Source organism: Amblyraja radiata, chromosome 3, assembly GCF_010909765.2.
Source record: "Amblyraja radiata isolate CabotCenter1 chromosome 3, sAmbRad1.1.pri, whole genome shotgun sequence".
Classification (NCBI taxonomy): Eukaryota; Metazoa; Chordata; class Chondrichthyes; order Rajiformes; family Rajidae; genus Amblyraja; species Amblyraja radiata.
This window is the reverse complement of record NC_045958.1, coordinates 119003052-119024963: the sequence shown is the minus strand read 5'-3', so window position 1 is coordinate 119024963 and position 21912 is coordinate 119003052. Positions and strand designations below refer to the sequence as shown.

The 21912-nt window shown below is 39.8% G+C and overlaps 1 protein-coding gene across 1 annotated transcript in view; it reads left to right on the top strand.

Moving 5' to 3' along the window:
• The first annotated feature begins 1668 nt into the window (after window positions 1–1668).
• LOC116971501 overlaps window positions 1669–21912 on the top strand; it is a 33955-nt gene continuing 13711 nt past the window's right edge. Inside the window, exon 1 of the mRNA XM_033018735.1 lies at window positions 1669–1911. Within this exon, the coding sequence (XP_032874626.1) occupies window positions 1709–1911 (203 nt within the window). The 5' untranslated portion in view covers window positions 1669–1708. The remainder of the gene's footprint in view (window positions 1912–21912) is intronic.

Genomic DNA, 21912 nt, shown 5'->3' with positions numbered 1-21912 from the left:
GAAAACAGGGAATTATAGACCAGTTAGCCTTTCATCGGTAGTGGGGAAGTTGCTTGAGTCGATTATTAAATATGTTATAGCAGCGCATTTGGAAAGCAGTGACAGGATCGATCAAAGTCAGTATGGATTTATGAAGGGGAAATCATGCTTGACTAATCTTCTGGAATTTTTTGAGGATCTAACAAGTAGAATGGATAAGGGAGAGTTACATCCACACTACAATGGAAGTAGTGTATCTGGACTTTCAAAAAGCCTTTGGCAAGGTCCCACACAAGAGATTAGTGTGAAATATTAGAGCACATGATATTGACATGGGTAGAGAACTGGTTGGCAGACAGAAAGCAAAGAGTTTGAATTAATGGGTCCTGTTCAGAATGGCAGGCAGTGACTAGTGGGGTACCGCAATGCTCTGTGCTGGGACCCCAGTTATTTACAATATATATTAACGATTTAGACTAGGGAATTAAATATGACATCTCTAAGTTTGCGGATGACACAAAGCTGGGCGGCAGTGTGAGCTGCGATGAGGATGCTGTGAGGCTGCAGGGTGACTTGGATAGGTTGGGTGAGTGAGCAGATGCATAGCAGATGCAGTATATTGTGGATAAATGTGAGGTTATCCACTTTGGTGGCAAGACCAGGAAGGCAGATTATTATCTGAATGGTTTCAGATTAGGAAATGGGAGGGGGTGCAATGAGACCTGGGTGTGCTTGTACATCAGTCACTGAAAGTAAGCATGCAGGTACAGCAGGCAGTGAAGAAAGCAATTGTTGGTTTAATTGCAAGAGAATTTGAGTTTAGGAGCAAGGAGGTCCTACTGCAGTTGTACAGGGCCGTGGTGAGATCGCACCTGGAGTATTGTGTGCAATTTTGTTCTCGTAATTTGAGGAAGGACATTATTGCTATTGAGGGAGTGCAGCATAGGTTTACCGGGTCCCCATTGTCCATTTTCCTTCCCCTCCCTCACGGTGGTCCCCCCACGCCGGGTCCTCCTTTGTTCCTTCCCCTGGCAGCGGCGTCCTCACTCCACGTGTCCGTCCTCGTCCGTCGGACATCATCGCCATCATCGACCGCCACACCGACCTCTCCACTGTCACCGCCGGGTCCTCTCTGGACACCTCCGTGGTGCCGGCCCAGACCCCAGCCGCGGGCTCCATCTACTCGCGGCTCTGCTCCGGCCTCGCCGACTCCATTGCTCGCCGGGTGGCGTCTGCCACAGTGGCTCACCGGGATATTGCTCTAGAGTGGACGCAGGTTGGTAGAGTGTCTGTGTAATAAGGTAGCGAATAAAGGCCATTCTCTGGTAGGCCTTCGTGTATGAGTGGATGATGATTTGGAACATGGCAATTTTAATTAAAGGTTTGAGAGCTGTAATGTGCCAAGTCATGCGATAAACATCCTTTCCTTAATGCTACAATTTCATTTGAAAGTAAAAGTAAATAGTGATTGAATACTGGACGCCCATCACGTCTGCAATTCTGACAATTTCCCAGATAACATTGGTCCTAGATGATCATTGCTGCTGTATTGCAAACATTTATTTTTATCTTTCGTAGCAGATGTTTTAAAAGTTACCATTATCATCTACTACATTACATGTGTTTGTTCAAATTAAATGAAATTAATGTTTCGCTTGCTATTGCACTTACCTGCTATCCAAAACTTTTAACTGATGATCAACTTGTGTTTGCAGTTAAAAAAAAGAAGATGTCAGCTGCAGCTTTGCCTCTGATGATCGACTGGATAGATATTGACATGGTAATCTGCGTTGAAAATGCCCTATCTTTCTCCGATGTGAAATGGCCTTTCCCAAGCTGGTTGTGTGGCAAGTCAAAGTGGCTGAGCTGTGAACAACAAGAGCAAATCAGAAGCATTGGGATAGATATGACCTGTCAGGGAATATACTGGAGGTAAAAAATATTGTCGCGTCTTCGTGCCATTAAATAGTCATTTAATTGAACAAATAATTGATCTCGTAAGATCCTGGATAAAACAACAGTGTATCTGTAAAGACAGATACAGGGCTGCCAACTCTCACGCATTAAGCGTGAGACTCACGCATTTGACACAATTCTCATGCTCTCACGCTGATGACAGAAGTTCTCACGCTCGATAAAATATTTTTAAAAAAAAAGATAGAAATTAAGGTAAATACAAGAGGGAGCTGAAGGTGTCAAAACGGCGGAAGTTGATTGCGGTCATTTTTCGTGGAGATTTAAAGATCCAAAATATAGGGAATTATCGCGTTTGCTCGCTGCATTTCATCAAAAGTGGCATTATTGACTTTGTTATCTTTATTCATTTGTTAGATGAAAAGTATTAAAAGTTAGAAACCCGTCAGTAAAATTGCAAAATCGCCCATGGTTCTCAGGTGGGTTTTAACATGCAAAATGAACACGCTTCTGAAGCTCCATTTACCATTTAAATAATCGTAAGCTTGCATCTCAGTAAAATTGATTTCCAAACGCATTGAGAGTTTACGATTATTTAAATGGTAAATGGAGCTTCAGACGCGTTTTCATTTTGCATGTTAAAACCCACCTGAGAACCATGGGCGATTTAGCAATTTTACTGACGGGTTTCTAACTTTTAATACTTTTCATCTAACAAATGAATAAAGATAACAAAGTCAATAATGCCACTTTTGATGAAATGCAGCGAGCAAACGCGATAATTCCCGATATTTTGGATCTTTAAATCTCCACGAAAAATGTCCGCAATCAACTTCCGCCGTTTTGGCCCCTTCAGCTCCCTCTTGTATTTACCTTAGTTTCTATCTTTTTTTTGGACTGTAAATTTAGGTAGCTGTGCCTCACGGTCACCCCGACTGGCTCAGTAAATTGCAGCTCAAAAACTGGCCGTTTTCGCGGTTTTTAACGGGTGTGAAAGTGCGTGTTTTCCCATCCACTAACATGTACCGGAAGTGACGCTTGTCCCCCAGTTAAAATTTTCGGTCACGTGAGTGGGGATTTACGCTCCAGTGACCTTTCGTGAAATCACCCTATAGACAAAAATGCTGGAGAACTCAGCTGGTGAGGCAGCATCGATCAAAGATCCTATAGCGGAGCTATAAGATCTTTGGCATCGATGTCTGAGTTTGACCCTTCTTCAGCCTCAAGCATTTCTCCAGCATTTTTGTCTACCGCTCTATAGATGCTGCCTCACCCGCATTCACATTCCCGTGCAGATGGTGTGATAGGTGAGACACAGCGGTGGTCCCAGCACCGCCCCCCCCGAGGCACCGCTCACGCCTCCCACCCTCACCTCCGGCGGCTCTATGTCTGGCGGCCACTCAGTCCACACAGGATGGAGTTTTAACCCCGGCCCGGAGCCAGGAGCGGACCGAGTGAGTGGGGGCGTCAATGCCGCCTCCGGAGCCGCGGGGATGAATCTCGGGCTATAGCTCCGCTCCGATGCCCGACCCCCGGGTCACAGTCCCTCACCTCCCTCGGATCCCAGCTGGACACAGAGCATCTGGGACGGCCCACATTCCGGGGGGGGGGGGGGGGGGGGAGAGAAAAATGCTCCCCGGACATTGCCAAGTTTCCACACACTCCGGGTGTTGTCGCCGCTTCACTGACACTCTCACACACAACCTAACACACACTCTTACACAGAACCTAACACACAGACACCCACCCTTACACACACACTGGCACACACAAGGTTTAAAGGGATATGGGTCAAAGGCGGATAAATGGGACTAGTATAGATGTGGCATCTTGATCTGCATGGACAAGTTGGGATGAAGGGCCTTTTTCTGTGCTGTAAGACTATGACACAGTGTAGAAAGGGTGCAATTGCTCTGGAGAGGATCCAGAGGCAATTTATGAACATACTAGACTAAGTGGGACCCATTGGGTCCCATGTTCACACGGGAGGGTTGGTCCCCCAACGCAATATTCCACCTCTCCAACAATTCCAATATTGCTGGCCAGTAGGGGCGGGGGGGGGCGGGGGAGGGGGGGGCTTTCTGGAGTGCTAATATGGGTGTTGTGGGTCGAAGGGACTGGTTTCCAGAGGGCTAGTATGGACATTGTTGTCCGAATGGATTCTTGGGCTGGCAGATCAGTCACTCAGGCCTGGTGGGCTGGCAGCTCAGTCTCTCAGGCCTGGTGGGCTGGCAGCTCAGAAACTGCCAGAAATTCTGCCCAAAACAGGTGAGAGACTCTGTGAGAGAGAAGGGGGAGAGGGTGGAGAATCAATTTTAGACATTTTTCATCTTTTTCTGCAAATCACAGCAATGACAGAGGAAAGTCTATCCTGGCCTGGATCTCACAGGGAGCAAATGAAGGGAGGGAGAAAAATACTGAGGTGAGGTTTAATACTTGCAGGGGGAATACTTACTGATGGGCCAAAGGGACTCCTCCTGGGCTCGTACAGGCCTGATGGGCTGAAGGAGCTCTTTAAAAAAAATATCTGAGTGAAATCTCAGTGAAAGGCACTTTTTTCTGGACTTTTCCTGGCCTGGCACGGGCCTTTTGGACCAAAATACTCTTCCTGGGCTAATACGGGCATTTTGGGCACAAAGGACTGGTTTCTCGGCTAATAGTGGCCTTGTGGGCCGAAATTATTGGTTTCAGGCAGGCCAAAAAACTAATTTCATTTCATTTCCATTTCATTTGAAGCACAGAGCAGGCCAAACAGCTGATTGCATTTTCACTTCACTTCCATTGCCATTTCAGTTTCAAGTACAGGGCAGGCCATGACAAACAGCTGATTGCATTTTCACTTCACTTCCATTGCCATTTCAGTTTCAAGTACAGGGCAGGCCAAGCCAAACAGCTGAATGCATTTTCACTTCACTTCCATTGCCTTTGCAGTTTTAAGCACAGGGCAGGCCAATCAACTCATTTCATTTTCATTAAGGGCTAACAAATCATTTATTATAAGTACATTGCAGACTTACAGTTCAGTTGATTCTCAGCCTAGAATGAGAGTTGTGGCCTCTCTCTCACGATCTTTCAGAATATAACCATATAACCATATAACAATTACAGCACGGAAACAGGCCATCTCGGCCCTTCTAGTACGTGCCGAACACTTATTCTCCCCTAGTCCCATCTACCTGCACTCAGACCATAACCTTCCATTCCTTTCCCGTCCATATAACTATCCAATTTATTTTTAAATTATAAAATCGAACCTGCCTCCACCACCTCCACTGGAAGCTCATTCCACACAGCTACCACTCTCTGAGTAAAGAAGTTCCCCCCCATGTTACCCCTAAACTTCTGTCCCTTAATTCTCAAGTCATGTCCTCTTGTTTGAATCTTCCCTACTCTCAGTGGGAAAAGCTTATCCACGTCAACTCTGTCTATCCCTCTCATCATTTTAAAGACCTCTATTAAGTCCCCCCTTCACCTTCTGCACTCCAAAGAATAAAGACCTAACTTGTTCAACCTTTCTCTGTAACATAGTTGCTGAAACCCAAGCAACATTCTAGTAAATCTCATCTGTACTCTCTCTATTTTGTTGACATCCTTCCTATAATTAGGCGACCAAAATTGTACACCATGCTCCAGAATTGGCCTCACCAATGCCTTGTACAATTTTAACAGTACATCCCAACTTCTATACTCAATGCTCTGATTTATAAAGGCCAGCACACCAAAAGCTTTCTTTACCACCCTGTCTACACGAGATTCTACCTTCAGGGAACTGTGCACAGTTATTCCTAGATCCCTCTGTTCAACTGCATTCCTCAATTCACTACCATTTACCATGTACGTCCTATTTTGATTTGTCCCACCAAGATGTAGCACCTCACACTTATCAGCATAAAATTCCATCTGCCTTCTTTCAGCCCACTCTTCCAAATGGCCTAAATCTCTCTGTAGACTTTGAAAATCTACTTCATTATCCACAACACCACCTATCTTAGTATCATCTGCATACTTACTAATCCAATTTACCACACCATCATCCAGATCATTGATGTACATGACAAACAACAGTGGACCCAACACAGATCCCTGTGGCACCCCACTAGTCACTGGCCTCCAACCTGACAAACAGCCATCCACCATTACTCTCTGGCATCTCCCATTCAGCCACTGTTGAATCCATCTTGCTACTCCACCATTAATGCCCAACAATTGAACCTTCTTAACCAACCTTCCATGAGGAACCTTGTCAAAGGCCTTACTGAAGTCCATATATACAACATCCCACTGCTTTACCCTCATCAATTTCCCGAGTAACCTCTTCAAAATATTCAAGAAGATTAGTCAAACATGACCTTCCAGGCACAAATCCATGTTGACTGTTCCTAATCAGACCCTGTTTATCCAGATGCTTATATATATTATCTCTAAGTATCCTTTCCATTAATTTGCCCACCACTGACGTCAAACTAACAGGTCTATAATTGCTAGGTTTACTCTTAGAACCCTTTTTAAACAATGGAACAACATGCGCAGTACGCCAATCCTCCGGCTCTATTCCCGTTTCTAATGACATTTGAAATATTTCTGTCATAGCCCCTGCTATTTCTACACTAACTTCCCTCAATGTCCTAGGGAATATCCTGTCTGGACCTGGAAACTTATCCACTTTTATATTTTTCAAAAGTGTCAGTACTTCCTCTTCTTTGAATCTCATAGTTTCCATAGCTACTCTACTTGTTTCCGTTACCTCACATAATTCAATATCCTTCTCCTTGGTGAATACCGAAGAAAAGAAATTGTTCAATATCTCCCCCATCTCTTTTGGCTCTGCAGATAGCTGTCCACTCTGACTCTCTAATGGACCAATTTTATCCCTCGTTATCCTTTTGCTATTAATATAGCTGTAGAAACCCTTTGGATTTACTTTCACCTTACTTGCCAAACTGAATCATGTTCAGGGATGCTGGGATTTATAGTCCTGCCCGCCCCCCCCCCCCCCCCCCCCCCCGGAAGGGGCGTTACCTTCATCGCGGTGATTGACAGGCGAGAGGATCTCAAGGTTTTTTAAACAATCATAACTTTTTTATTTTTAATCGATGGGAAAAATCCTCGGGGCCTGCTCAGCGGAGGAGGACTAAGTTGGCCAAAAATCATTGCAATAATGGTAGCATTTTTTCTAAAATCAATATACAGCACAGACAGGAAGTGGTCAAGATGAGACTTTTAATTATAGAGATTGGCAGGGCTGGAATTTTTTTTTCACTTTGAAGAAAGATTTGATAACTGGCATTATATTCTCTGCAGCAATGGAGGTGAAGAAAATACTGAGGTGAATAATATTATGAGAATAGGACCTGTTTCGCTTAACAAAGAGTGTAGGAAGGAACTGCAGATGGTGGTTTAAACTGAAGATAGACACTAAAAGCTGGAATAACTCAGCAGGACAGGCAGCATCTCTGGAGAGAAAGAATAGGTGATGTTTCGGGTCGAGTCCTTCAGACTGAAGATGTTGAAAATCAGCCATAAAACACGATGATTGGACATGTGTGTTATCCAACTAAGAGCAGAAATCAGAATCATGTGTTCATCTTTATTGACATGACACCATAATAAATATATTACAGAAAAAATAATTTAATGGGGTGGCACGGTGGCGCAGCGGTAGAGTTGCTGCCTTGAAGCACCACAGACCCAGATTTGATCCTGACTACGGGTGCTGTCTGTACAGTATTTGTGCATTCTCCTTATGGCCACATGGTTTTCTCTGATGTTACGGTTTCTCCCACATCCGAAAGAAGTGCAGGTTTGTAGATTAATTGGCTTCTGTAAATTGTCCCTGGCCTGTCGGATACAATTGGTGTATGGTAGATTGCTGGTCGGTGTGGACATGGTGGGCCGAAGGGCCTGTTTCCATATATATGTTTTACATATATATCTTAATTTCATTGAACCATTTACGGTTGAATATGTGGCATTATTTTCGTCTTGTTTCTTTACTCAAAGGGTAAGGTTGATTGATTTATTTGTGCAGAACAGTGATGGAAGTCTGACTCCTCTTGCCTTGTTTCTATATTTTTGTTAATATATATATATATGCAGAACAGCATGAATTATAATCTGATTTCCATACATGAATATACTAAGATCATTCATGTGCTGCACCTGTTGATCAGAACCAGGTTCTATTGTGGAATGTAATTAGGAATGTAATTTAGTCTAACCTTATTCATACCTAATCCAATTTGAAGCATAAATGTTGCATTCAAGTGTTAGTTAAAAGACTCGCTACAGTATGCACTAGATTGCACAATTTCAAGCTGAAAAGTGTAAAAGCTCCCTACCGTGGGAAGGGGGACACCCTCCTCCCACACCCCCCCTCAGTCGCTAAGCTCCCATGCAATTTCTCACTCTCAAGAATTAGAGCAGCTCTCTTGATACTTAGAGCATCTTAAGTATCAAGATACTTGTGGCAGCTCTGCAGATACAAAAAGCTGAAGTTACTTAGAAACATAGACCTTGACTGCATGAGTTTCTTCCAAGTGCACTGGTTTAGACAATAGACAATAGGTGCAGGAGTCTGCCATTCGGCCTTTTGAGCCAGCACCACCATTCAGCATGATCACGGCTGATCATCCACAATCAGTACCCTGTTCCTGCCTTCTCCCCATATCCCTTGACTCCGCTATCTTTAAGAGCTCTATCTAATTCTCTCTTGAAAACATCCAGAGAACCGGCCTTCACCGCCCTCTGAGGCAGAGAATACCACAAACTCACAATTCTGTGTGTGAAAAAGTATTTCCTCATCTCCATTCTAAACGGCTTACCCCTTATTCTTAAACTGTGGCCCCTGGTTCTGGACTCCTCCAACATCGGGAACATGTTTACTGCCTCTAGAATGTCCAAACCCTTAATAATCTTATATGTTTCAATAAGATCCCCTCCACCCTTCTAAATTTCAGAGTGTACAAGCCCAGCCGCTCCATTCTATCAACATATAACAGTCCCGCCATCCCGGGAATTAATCTTGTGAACCTACGCTGCACTCCCTCAATAGCAAGAATGTCCTTCCTCAAATTTGGATACCAAAACTGCACACAATACTCAAGGTGTGGTCTCATTTGGGCCCTGTACAATTGCAGAAGGACCTCTTTGCTCCTATACTCAACTCATCTTGTTATGAAGGCCAACATGCCATTCGCTTTCTTCACTTCCTGCTGTACCTGCATGCTTACTTTCAGTGACTGATGAACAAGGACCTCCAGATTCCATTGTTTTCGCAACTTTACACCATTTAGATAATAATCTGACTTCCTGCTTTTGCCATCAAAGTGGATAACGTCACATTTATCCACATTAAACTGCATCTGCCATGCATCTGCCCACTCACCCAACCAGCCCAAGTCACCCTGCATCCTCATAGCATCCTCCTCACAGTTCACACTGCCACCCAGCTTTGTGTCATCTGCAAATTTGCTAATGTTACTTTTAATCCCTTCATCTAAATCATCAATATATATTGTAAATAGCTGCGATCCCAGCACCGAGCTTCGTGGTACCCCACTACTCCCTGCCTGCCTCTACTCTTTGTTTCCTGACTGCCAACAAATGTTCTATCCATGTCAGCACTCTACCCCCAATATCATGCGCTCTAATGTTGCCCACTAATCTCCTATGTGGGACCTTATCAAATGCTTTCTGAAAGTCCAGGTGCACTACATCCACTGGCTCTCCCTTGTCCATTTTCCCAGTTACATCCTCAAAAAATTCCAGAAGATTAGTCAAGCATGATTTCCACTGCTTAAATGAATGTTGATTCGGACCAATCCTGTTACTGCTATCCAAATGTGCCACTATTTCATCTTTTATAATTGACTCCAGCATCTTCCACATCACCAATGTCAGCCTAACTGGTCTATAATTCCCTGTTTTCTCTCTCCCGCCTTTCTTAAAAAGTGGGATAACATTAGCTACCTGTGATGTATATGTCGACAGACATGACGTCACATTCGGTGATACGTGGGATGAAGGGCATGTTTGCCCGGAATGGCATTCCTGACTTGGTGATGACTGACAATGCGAGACAATTTGTCTGTGCTGAGTTTCGTAGGTTCCAGGATGACTGGGATTTGCCCATGTCACCTCAAGTCCCATATATCCACAGAGCAACGGGCAGATAAAGCGCTGTGTGCAAACTATAAAAGGTATCATGAGGAAAGCTAAACGCAGCGGCCGTGACCCGATGTACGCCATCCTCGAATACCGCAACATCCCACTTGATGGGACAGGCGGCTATGCCCCCTCACAGTTACCGAACAGTAGACTGTTAAGAAGCAAATTGCCATCGCCTCTATCACTCTTATTGCCTCATCATGTCCCTCCCATGGGACCACAACTGGCCATCCGACAAGAAAAACAGGCAGCATACTTCAATGTGAAGGCAAGCGTCGAGCCGCTGCCGCGCCTGGAACAACAACAACAGGTATGGTTTCATGCCAAACCAACTGAGTGGCAACGTGGCCGTATTGCAAGAGAAACCTGTCCCCTCGGAGCTACGTCATCTCTACACCGAGCGGTACAGAGTTCCGCAGGAACAGGAAGGACATACGACCTGCGCACGAAGCAGCTGAGCCATGCCCTGGCAACACGCAGCAGACAAGTGCGAACACTCTCCCACAAGGAGGAACCCCTCACCCAGAAGGAGCTAGTCTCCCAAACTCAAGCGAACTATCACAGGCCGCATCACAAGGGTCTGTGGTGGGGGAAATCGGCTCAAAGCGAGCCAAGCCACACTCGCACACAACAGAAATACGACACAGAACGAGTTGGAAAGACGACTTGCACGAGAAGTGGGCGATTGTCAAATCCCCCAACTCGACTTGTTATGTAAAATTGTTGGGCAATTATTTTATAGTTTTGTAGTATGAGGAGCACTGTGTTATTTGTGGTACTTTATCCACATTAAATTCATTAAGGTTCAAGTTATTAATTTTGACCAACGTTGAAGGGGGGGATGTAAGGTAATTTAAGGGAAGGGGGAGAATTGTAATTAAAGTAAAGGGGGAGATGTGATGTATATGTAAATGCCAGTGCCCCTTTAATATAAAGGGCTGTGCCTCGTGATCGAGAGCAGGTGACCTTGGAGAAGTGTCCGTGGGTGGAGCGGAATAAATCATACTTACAAGATGTCGGACGTGTTTTCCTTCTGCTTGTGCTAGTCACAACAGGGCCTTACGTGGTCTCAAACATTACAATGGCCTCCAATCCACAGGAACTGATCCTGAATCTATAGAACATTGGAAAATGATCACCAATGTGCCCACGATTTCTAGAGCCACTTCCTTAAGTACCCTGGGATGCAGACCACCAGGCCCTGGGGATTTATCAGCCTTCAGCCACATCAGTCTATCCAACACCATTTTCTGCCTAATGTGAATTTCCTTCAGTTCCTCCATCACCCTAGATCCTCTGGCCACTAGTATATCAGGGAGATTGTTTGTGTCTTCCTTAGTGAAGACGGATCCAAAGTACCTGTTCAACTCGTCTGCCATTTCCTTGTTCCCCATAATAAATTTGCCCTCTTCAGTCTTCAAGGGTCCAATTTTGGTCTTAACTATTTTTTTCCTCTTCACATACCTAAAGATTTTACTATCCTCGATATTTGAAGACCCCGTCCAGTACGCATGCGTGTCAATCTTCAAAACAGCGGTGTGAAATCACAGATAACAGTTATTGAACTGAACATAATAAGATAAGAGAACCATAATACCAGTTGAACTTTATGATAGAGGGCTGGGAGCGGAGGGCACGTAATCCCTCAACGTTACTCCTCATAAAATAAAGATCAAACTTCAAACTGGTAAGTTCTCGTTTAATCTTACTATTTTACTTCGGAGTCACGTGAGTGACTACGTGAAGATTTTAAAGCTCTGTGATTTCATGCCGTGGAACCGAGTCCAGGCGTCATACACTGCATCAGTAGGCCAATGATGAGTGAACATTAAGAATGCATTCAGACATGACATAGATATAGAAATGTTGATGCTATTAATGAATAATAGTGGCAATAGTAACCTCCCTCAACCTGGAGGAAGTATGAACCATACCTAACATAGAGTTGGCAAATACCCCTGATCTGGCAATAGGTTTATTCTGAATATTTGGACAGAACAATAGTTTAACCATCCTGCAACCGCTAGGATGTGGTGCATCCCTGCTGCTGAGGTATAGCGGTCCTGGTGGAGTGAGACTCAATGTCAATGTACACTCCTGTATATGCCAGACCCATATAACCATCTGGAGAAGGTTTGTAGTGATTCCTTCTAACAAGATTTTATGTAACTAATAATATTGCTGTCAGTCTATAAGGCTCTTAGGAACCTTGACATACTGGTGTAAATGCGTGATCACACGCAACCCAACGTCCATGGGATATGCAACTCTAGTTTGGTCTTGTTTCCCTGTCTAATCTGCTTGATTAATCATAAACAAAACATGTTATTATAGCCCGCAGATATGATCATCCTATCCAGTGTTGCAATGACTGGACCCATAGCGCTGTACTCAGTGCCATGGCGTAATCACTAGTACGTGAGTATGACCATGGGCAGGGATGTTGGTGGTGCCCATCTGTGAAGTGACGTAGTACAATGTTAACAACCATATCACTGCGTCCCTAAGCCTGGGAGGTTTTAAGCTGACGATACCTTAATTCTCTGGATATCAGAGGGTGAGACCGGACAGAGTGGTTTATGTACTTATCAGCCAAATGATTAGGAGGTACTTAAGGCACAGTAATGGAATAGTAACAATGTTATAATCCCATAAAACTGAATTTTAATGTGTCAGTCAACCGTGCCGAGTTAAACGTAAGGAAGCATAAACAATGCTTCCCATCTCCTATGCAGATTGCTGCTATTTGGTGCTATCCCTGCAAACTGTTGTGAGCACTCTTAACGCTTATGGTTTGACAACCCGAGCCGCAGAAACGATCTCTCAGAGTCTGTAAGTCTATGATTGATTATATCATGCAGAGGATGGTTTCAACATCACAACTGAACCAGCATCTTTTTATCCAGAATTAACCATGCAAGGTTTTATGTTCATTCTTCGCCTCAGCAGGAGCCATAGGTATATAACCCAGGCAGGTACTATGAAAACCCGGAAGCGGGAATCTTGCTGAATTTTGCAAGACCCGTCTATTGAGGCCAAATGGAGGAAGACATAAAAGAACATTCCTCCCTAGTGTAGCGGGAATGCACCCTTCGCCACTGTATGCCTCGTTCACTGTTGATTGAAACTGGATGCAAGCAACTCAATAGTTAGTGTTCTATCAATCCACATTGTCATTAAATACTTTGTGATCACACATTCATTCTGTGTTGTCATTGATTTTGCATAATAATACACCAGTGCTAAATGCGGTTTGGTAAAACTATCACCAGATACTTTGATTTGATTGTACCTTTGTGATTAACATATACCACCACCAAAGTGTATCACCTTGGACTTGTGCATGCCGTATATGCATATCCACACACCCTTTAAAGCACAGAATGCACCTGGTGTCCATTGGCAGTTGATACCATGACTGAACACTTGATAACTCATGCTAATCCCATCTGCCTCCGTAACTAGAGATGGTATTAGTAAATTACCCATCTTTGGGAAATAGCATCAGTTTGGAAATGACTGAAGATTTACGGATAAGAGGTTTAGTGGAGCAAAGCTGTCCATCATTGTGACTTTGATTGTTTCAGCTAAAAATAGCAGAGGTCTAATTTTTTGTCTCATAGCTGATCCCAGAACAATAAATAAATGATTGTATCCTAACAATCAATAGTTTCAGTTGGTATCAACTTAATTTAAATTTAACTGGACGGGTGAGAACCAATTCCTCAAATATAGCTATGTGGCTGATAAGGCTAATTTAGTAAAATACAGTATGTTCAATATCATCCAATCTGATGCTACTTATTTGTTAGCTCTGTGCAGCCGAAGTACTGATAGTAGTGATTTGGTAAATAATCTGGAAACTGGAGTTAGCCCATTTTGCAATGCTGCTGAGTGTATCGTTGCCTCATCCAGTTAAATTTCAAATATCTTCAACCCTGTGAGCGGAAATGATCACATGGAAGTTATTCAGAAAAGTCTATACTGCACATGCGGGTTGAGGCTGTTGACAATGATCAGTCCACATCCCATTCTTGTGAGCCTTGTCTTGAAAGGCAACTCCAACCATACCTGTGTGCCGTATAAACTAATCTAGTGTTATCCCAAACCAGTGTAAATATTCAAACCAGTTTAATATTACCAACTTGTATCCGTGACAGGAGACATCATCGATGAGGTTCCATATCTTTATCCGAATGGGAGGAATTATGCAACCCGACCCAGGAGCTGCCTCAACCATGTGTGCATGATTTTACATCTGCTCCTGGGAGGTAGAGGAGCTCGAGTACGAGGTTGGCGCATCTTCCAGGAAGGCCGTTCTGGGCTGTGGCCTAAAAAAGACCTTTGTCCTGGTTGTACAGCCTTCAAGCTTTCACCAGCTTCAGTTCATTGTGATTTGCTGGTGGGTGCGTAGGGGTGCTGCCGTCGAAGATGTGAGGTCTTGCGTGATGATGTGGCCTTCCTGAACCCGACGGCCACTCGTCGAGCTCCTGCTGCTGGTAGTGTTGTTCCTGCACCCCCTGCACACTTGTGGTTTCTTCAGCCAAAACCCTGTCTTCAGAGTCAGCCCAGAAGTGACTCCTAATGCTCTCCTCTGTCGAGGGAGATGCATTATGCAGCCCTCAATAAGGTGCTGCCATGGGCGTCCCAGGACCCCCTGGTGACTAGGCTCCATATACTGGAGCATGTCACATTGGAGCTTCTGATCCATCAACCGCTCTGTAAATGAGTGATCAAACACACTTGTACTTTACACTAGTCTTTAATGAGAACTTGTTTTGTTTACTTTACACTAGTCTTTAATGAGAACTTGTTTTGTTTATTTTATTAGAAGTTAATACAGTACAAAACAGTACAGTAGAACCTAATTTTAGATGCCAACTATGTCATACCGTAATCCATTCTATGTACAACCTCTAGTTTTATGGTTTTTTTTTTTTTTTTTTTTTTTTTTTTTTTTTTTTTTTTTTTTTTTTTTTTTTTTTTTTTTTTTTTTATCTTGTAATATATTTTTTTATTAAAGGTAATCAATTACAATGCTTCAAACAACTTTATATCAAATTAATTCAATTTGCATTAAGTAAAACACTAGTAATACTTATCTACTGTTTTTTTAGAAATAATGATAGAGAAAGAATAGAGAAAGAATAAATCATTAAGAGAGTGATTAAATAATAATTTGATTATATATAAGAAAGAAAAGAGAAACGAAAAAAAAAAAAAAAAAAAAAAAAAAAAAAAACATTTTTAGTAACCACAATATGTATTATTAATAACACTACTACAAGTGATAGTATCAATAAAGACATATATGTAATTCCAATATAAAAATGAACTATTCTCACCAAATCCCGCAGGGTGCACGTCGAGCTGTGTTGCCAAGAACAGCTACTTCTCTAAATACTGTATATATGGAGACCATATCTGTTCAAAAGAATTATACTTGTCCAATAGGACAAATCTAATTCTTTCCAGATGTAACGTCTCCATCATCTCTGTTGCCCACATTTTGGTTGTGGGGGATAATGTTCCCTTCCAAAATTTCAATATGATTTTTTTTCCAATTATTAAACAGTAATCAAAGAAATTTCTTTGATTTACTGTAAGTGATAGATGTAAATCCGGAATTCCAAATATTATTAGCTTTGGGTTAGGGTCCAATTTAACTTTGATGACTTCAGAAATAACTTTAAAGATTTCTGTCCAGTAATAATTCAATTTAGGACATGTAACGAAACTATGTATTAAATTTGCCTCTGCTTTCTTGCACTTATCACAAATAGCGGAGAGATTCGGAAAAATACTATTTAATTTAGTTTTCGAATAATGTAACCTATATAATACTTTAAATTGTATCAGTATATGTCTGGCGTTTAATGAACACCGGTGTATTCGTTGTAGACTTTCTTCCCAGTTTTCTTTTGTTATAGCCAATCCCATTTCATTTTCCCATGCTTGACGATATACTTCCGTTATTGGATTCTCCTTATCCAAAATGATGTTATATATATAGGCTATTAATTTTTCTGTATTTGGATATAAATTAAACAGTTCATCTAACAATCCTGCTTCTTTATTTTTATAATCTTGTGTATTGGATTTAATATAATCTCTAATTTGTAAATACCTAAACAAATGTTGTGGAGACAATCCATAAATATCTTGTAACTCCTGGAATAAAAGAAATTTTCCTTTTCTATACAGATGTTCTATCCTTGTAATTCCTAAATCATCCCATTGTTTAAACCCCCCATCTAATATAGCAGGTTTAAACGATGGATTATTCATAATTGGTAATCTAAATGAGAGATTATCCAAGTGTAGAGTCTTAACTATTTGTTTCCAAATACGTCTATTATTATATATTATTAGGTTGTCTTTATAATATTTTTTTTGTACTTCCGTTGGTGCAAAAATTATCGAACCTACATTGAAAGGTAGACAGTCCTCCTTTTCTATATTTAACCATGTCGGTTCATGATCCATATTTACCCACCAGAAATTCATATTCTTAATCTGAACAGCCCAAAAATAATATAAAAAGTTTGGAAGTGCTAATCCTCCATTTATCTTAGCTTTGCATAGATGTTTTTTATTTATTCTGTGATTTTTATAATCCCAAATAAAGCTATTGACAATATTATCAATTTTTTAAAAAAAAGTTTTCGGAAGAAAAAAAGGAATAGCCTGAAACAAATATAACAACTGCGGTAGAAATACCATCTTTATGGCACTTATTCTACCAATCATGGATATAGGCAGTGTTTTCCAATATAAAATATTTTTTCTAAGTTTATCTAATAGTTGAGGATAGTTGGATTTTATTAATGAGTTATGAGTTTTAGTTACGTTAATCCCTAAATATTTAAGTTTGTCTGTAACTACTTTTAATGGGTATTGTTGTAATGTATTAAGATTTATTCCTGTTATTGGCATAATCTCGCTTTTATCCCAATTAATCCTATACCCAGAAAATGCACCAAACTTAGTTATAATGTTTAGCAGGTTGGGAATACTAATTTCCGGTTTTGTAATATAAATCAAAACATCATCTGCATATAAAGAAATTTTATTAATTGTTGTATCAGTATTATAGCCATATATTTCAGGTTCAGATCTAATTTTTTCCGCCAATGGTTCTATCACCAATGCGAACAATAAGGGTGATAACGGACATCCCTGTCTGCATCCCCTAGAGAGTTTGAATTTGGCTGATAAAATTTGGTTAGTCAAAATTCTTGCCATAGGATTCGAGTATAAAATTCTTACCCATTTACAAAATCTATCCCCCAATTGAAACTTTTCCATTATATTAAATAAATACATCCATTCCACCTGATCAAACGCTTTTTCTGCATCTAGTGATATAACCGCTAGTTCCGTATCTCGTATTCTTTTTGAATATATAATATTAAACAAACGTCTGAGATTATGGGATGAGTAACGTTTTGGGATAAAACCTGTTTGATCATAATGTATTAATTTAGAGATCACTAAACTTAATCTCCTAGATAAGACCTTAGTTAATATTTTTTGGTCTGTATTTAAAAGGGCAATCGCTCTATATGATCCAGGATCTTCCAAATCCTTATCTACTTTAGGGATGAGTGTAATTGTGGATTCATTTAAAGATTCTGGTAATTTTCCTTGGTCATATGCATATCTATACATTATTTGTAATCTTGGGGAAATCAGATCTTGAAATTTTTTATAAAATTCTGCACTCAGGCCATCTGGGCCCGCTGCTTTTCCGTTCTTAAGCGAACTAATTGATTCTATAATATCTTTTACTGTTATTTCAGCATTTAACAATTCTCTACCTTCCTGATCTAAGCTATTGATTTGACATTCTTGTAAAAATATTTCCATACTATCTGTTTGTCCTGTTAGTTTTGACGAATAAAGATTTTTATAATATTGTAAAAATCTATCATTAATATCTTTTGGAGTAATTAATATATTTCCATACTCAGATCTAATTCCGTGTATCATCTTCTCATCTTCTAATTTTCTAAGCTGTCGTGCTAGTAATTTTTGTGGCTTATCTCCAAATTCAAAATACACTTGCTTAGTTTGTTGAAAAAGTTTAATCACTTGATTAGAATATATTTTATTTAATCTATATTTTACTGATGCAATTTTATTACTTAACTCTTTGGAAGGCTGTTTTATATTTTCATTATCTAGACGTTTTATCTCATTTTCTAAATTTTGTTCTATTTTTCGATTTTCTTTATTGAGATGTGCTTGTGCGGATATTATTGCGCCACGCATGAATGCCTTAAATGTGTCCCAAAATAGTGATGGAGAAGTTTCAGGATTATCATTAGTTTCAAAAAATAATTTAATCTGATCCATCACATATTTACAACAGTCATTGTCCTTTAATATCTGAGGGTTAAATCTCCAGGTAGTAGTTTTATTAGATATATCTTTTAATTTTATCTTAAATGTTAATGGCGCATGATCCGAGATGATAATATTATGATATTTTGCATCATACGTAAAAGGAAGTAATTTAGAATCTATTAAAAAATAATCTATCCTCGAATAGGTTCCATGTACGGGCGAGAAAAAAGAATATTCTCGTCCGGATGGGTTATCTAACCTCCAGATGTCTTTAATATTAGATGTATTGATAAAAGCATTTATGAATTTACTTGATTTCGAGGCAGCTTTCCTTTTTGCGGATGATCTATCTAGATAATTATCTAAAGTACAATTTAAATCACCTCCAATTATTAAATTGTGTTGAGTGGATATAGGAATATTATTAAATATTTTCTTAAAAAATAATGGATTATCAAAATTAGGGGCATATATATTCATTAAAATTACCTTTTTTGAATATAATTCCCCTGTAATTATTACATATCTGCCTTCTTTATCCTCTATAATAGAACTTTGTATGAAAGGTATACCTTTGCGAATAATTATTGCAACTCCTCTAGATTTATGAATAAATGTAGAATGATACACCTTAGAAATCCATTTAGCTGTTAATCTATGTTGAGCATCTTTTTTAAGATGAGTCTCTTGAAGGAAAATGACATCTGTCTTCAATCTGTTCAACTGAGCTAATACCTTTCCCCTTTTAATTGGTTCATTAATGCCTTTTACATTCCAACTGCAGAAGGTTACTCCATCACCCCCAGTCTTCACCTTTATATCATGCATTTTACTATTAGGGCGGCTTTTTTTGGAGTAGCCTTCTTGACTCACCCAGCTCCCCGTTGCACCCGGACATCAATCCAATGAGAATTTCTTTCCACCTTAATCCACATCTATGTCTTCTTAAACTAAATACACAATATCCTTCACATCTACATTCAAATAATATATAATATAAGATCAATAAAAAACAAAAACAATAAGAAATATCAATAATAAAAAAAAAGTAAAGAGTGTTAATAGGGTGCTCAGAAAAAAAAGAAACTACACTTGTATAGTGTGTAGTATGTGAAGGTGAAAGCCACACTAACGTGGCCATTAATCTAAAGACTTCCGTTTTTTTAATAAAAAAAAGATGTTGATTATACCAGCTCCTATCTCAAATGCTATATATATTGGGGTGGGGTACTAACTTTATATACTTAGTACTTAGTAATTATTTCTATTATTCATATTACTATTTGCTAATTACTAATATCAATTGTATTTAATACTATAATATGTAATACTATTATCATGGAATAATTAAATATTTTCTAATAATTAATACAGAACTACTACTAAATGCCCATTATTCCACTTCCTTCTAAGTGAGTATTTCATAACCACAGGTCGATGATAAAAGTTCAGTCCTCTCCTTCTCCCTCGGGTTCTTCCTCCGCATCTTCTCTCTCTTCATCTTCTGGCTTCTGCTGTATGCCTCGGGCGAATTTCAATGCTTCAGTATGCTTAACGAAACGATATTCCTTGTCATCATAAGTTACTCTCAGTATTGCTGGGTACATCAAGCCATATCTCAGATTCTTAGTATTCTGTACATTCCTCAGAATACCTTTTGTTTCTTTAAATAGAGCTCTTTTCTTGGCCACTTCTGCAGGGAAGTCTCTAAAAATACTGATGTTGTCTCCCTCGTATTTCAGGTTTCTCTTTTTTATTATTATCTTCATCATTTCTTCGAAGACATGGTCAAAGGCCACTTTTACAATCATTTGTCTGGGCGATGAACCTATCCCAGGGGCCCGTCTTAGAGCCCTATGTGCACGGCTCAACAGGGGTTCATGATCCAAATTCAAAATATCCATTAAAAGTTTTGCAACAAATTTTCGAGGATCTTGACTCCCCTCACGACCTTCGCTCAGACCAACTATACGCAAATTTTTACGGCGTTGGCGTCCCTCCAGATCGATACATTTCTCGTTTGTTTTATGTAATAATTCTAAGAGGCGTTTGTTCTCGGCACGGAGTTTTTCGGTCTCCTTAGTATTCACTTCAGCAATTTTAGTTAGCTTAGTTTTATGTTTTGAGAAGAAAATAAGCAAGACAAGAAAAAGAAAACAATAGAAAGGGGAAAAAGAGAAAAAATAGATGGTAGAGAATAGAAAAACGTGAAGTGTGTATATAAAAAAAAAGAAAAAGTGGGAAGTAGAAATAGGAGAGAAGGCCCCTTAAAAGAGAAATTTTCAAATCTTTATTCGGAGATGTAGATCTATCCACGTCATGAACTGAAATCAGCAATCCTTATGGTACCGCTGCATCACATGATTCCAAAAAGTCGATGAAAGGAGACCAACTCCTTAAGAATTGGTCATATTTATCTATTAGTCGGAGTCTCATTTCTTCAAGGCGTGCTATGTCCATCATATTCCTAATCCACATTTTAACAGTTGGTATGGTTGTATTTTTCCAAAATTTAAGTATCAATTTCTTTCCAATTATTAACCCATAATTTAAAAAAACGTTTTGGTCTTTATTTAAATTGATATCTTCTACTATTATTCCAATATAATCCATTCCGTTTTAGGTTCTATTCTGGACTTGAAAAGCTTTGTAAATATATCAAATATATCGCTCCAAAATTTATTCAACTTTGTACATCCTACAAATGAATGTGTTATATTAGCGTTTTGAAACAAACATTTATCGCATCTGGGAGAGACGTTTGGATAAAATTTATTCAACCTCGTTTTTGAATAATATAGTCTATGTAATAATTTGAATTGAATTAAATTATGTCTTGCATTAATAGAACAATTATGTGTGTTCATCAGATACTTTTCCCATCTATCCTTCGAGATCTTTATCATTAGCTCATGTTCCCAATCTTCCCTTAGTGCTTCTGTTGAGGGTGATTCTCTATTTAATATATTATTATAAAAGTATATTAGTTTTTGTGAATCAGCCTTAATATTCATTGCTTCTTCTAAAGGGTCTAAAAATATAGTTTGAAATCTATGTGTATATTTCTTCATAAAGTCACATATCTGTATATATTTAAATTATTGATTATCCTTCAGTTTAAATTTTAATTTTAAATGTTGAAATGATAACAGTTTGCCCCATTCATACATATCCCCTACTTTCTTAATCCCCAGTCTATCCCATTGTTGATATGTTTTGTCGATGAGAGATGGTTTGAATGCGGGGTTGTTCAATATTGGGGTTAGTACTGATAGATTATTTAATTTCAAGGATACGTTTATTTGTTTCCAAATTCTTATTGTATTGTGAATAAATGGGTTCTTCTTATATATTATACTATTCAATTTTATCGGTGAGAGCAAGATCGTTCCTATATCGTGCGGATAGCACTCCTCTTTCTCCATTCTTATACACTCCAACTGCTGAGTGGAACTATCCAACCAGTACATTATGTTCTTAATATGCACTGCCCAGTAGTAATAC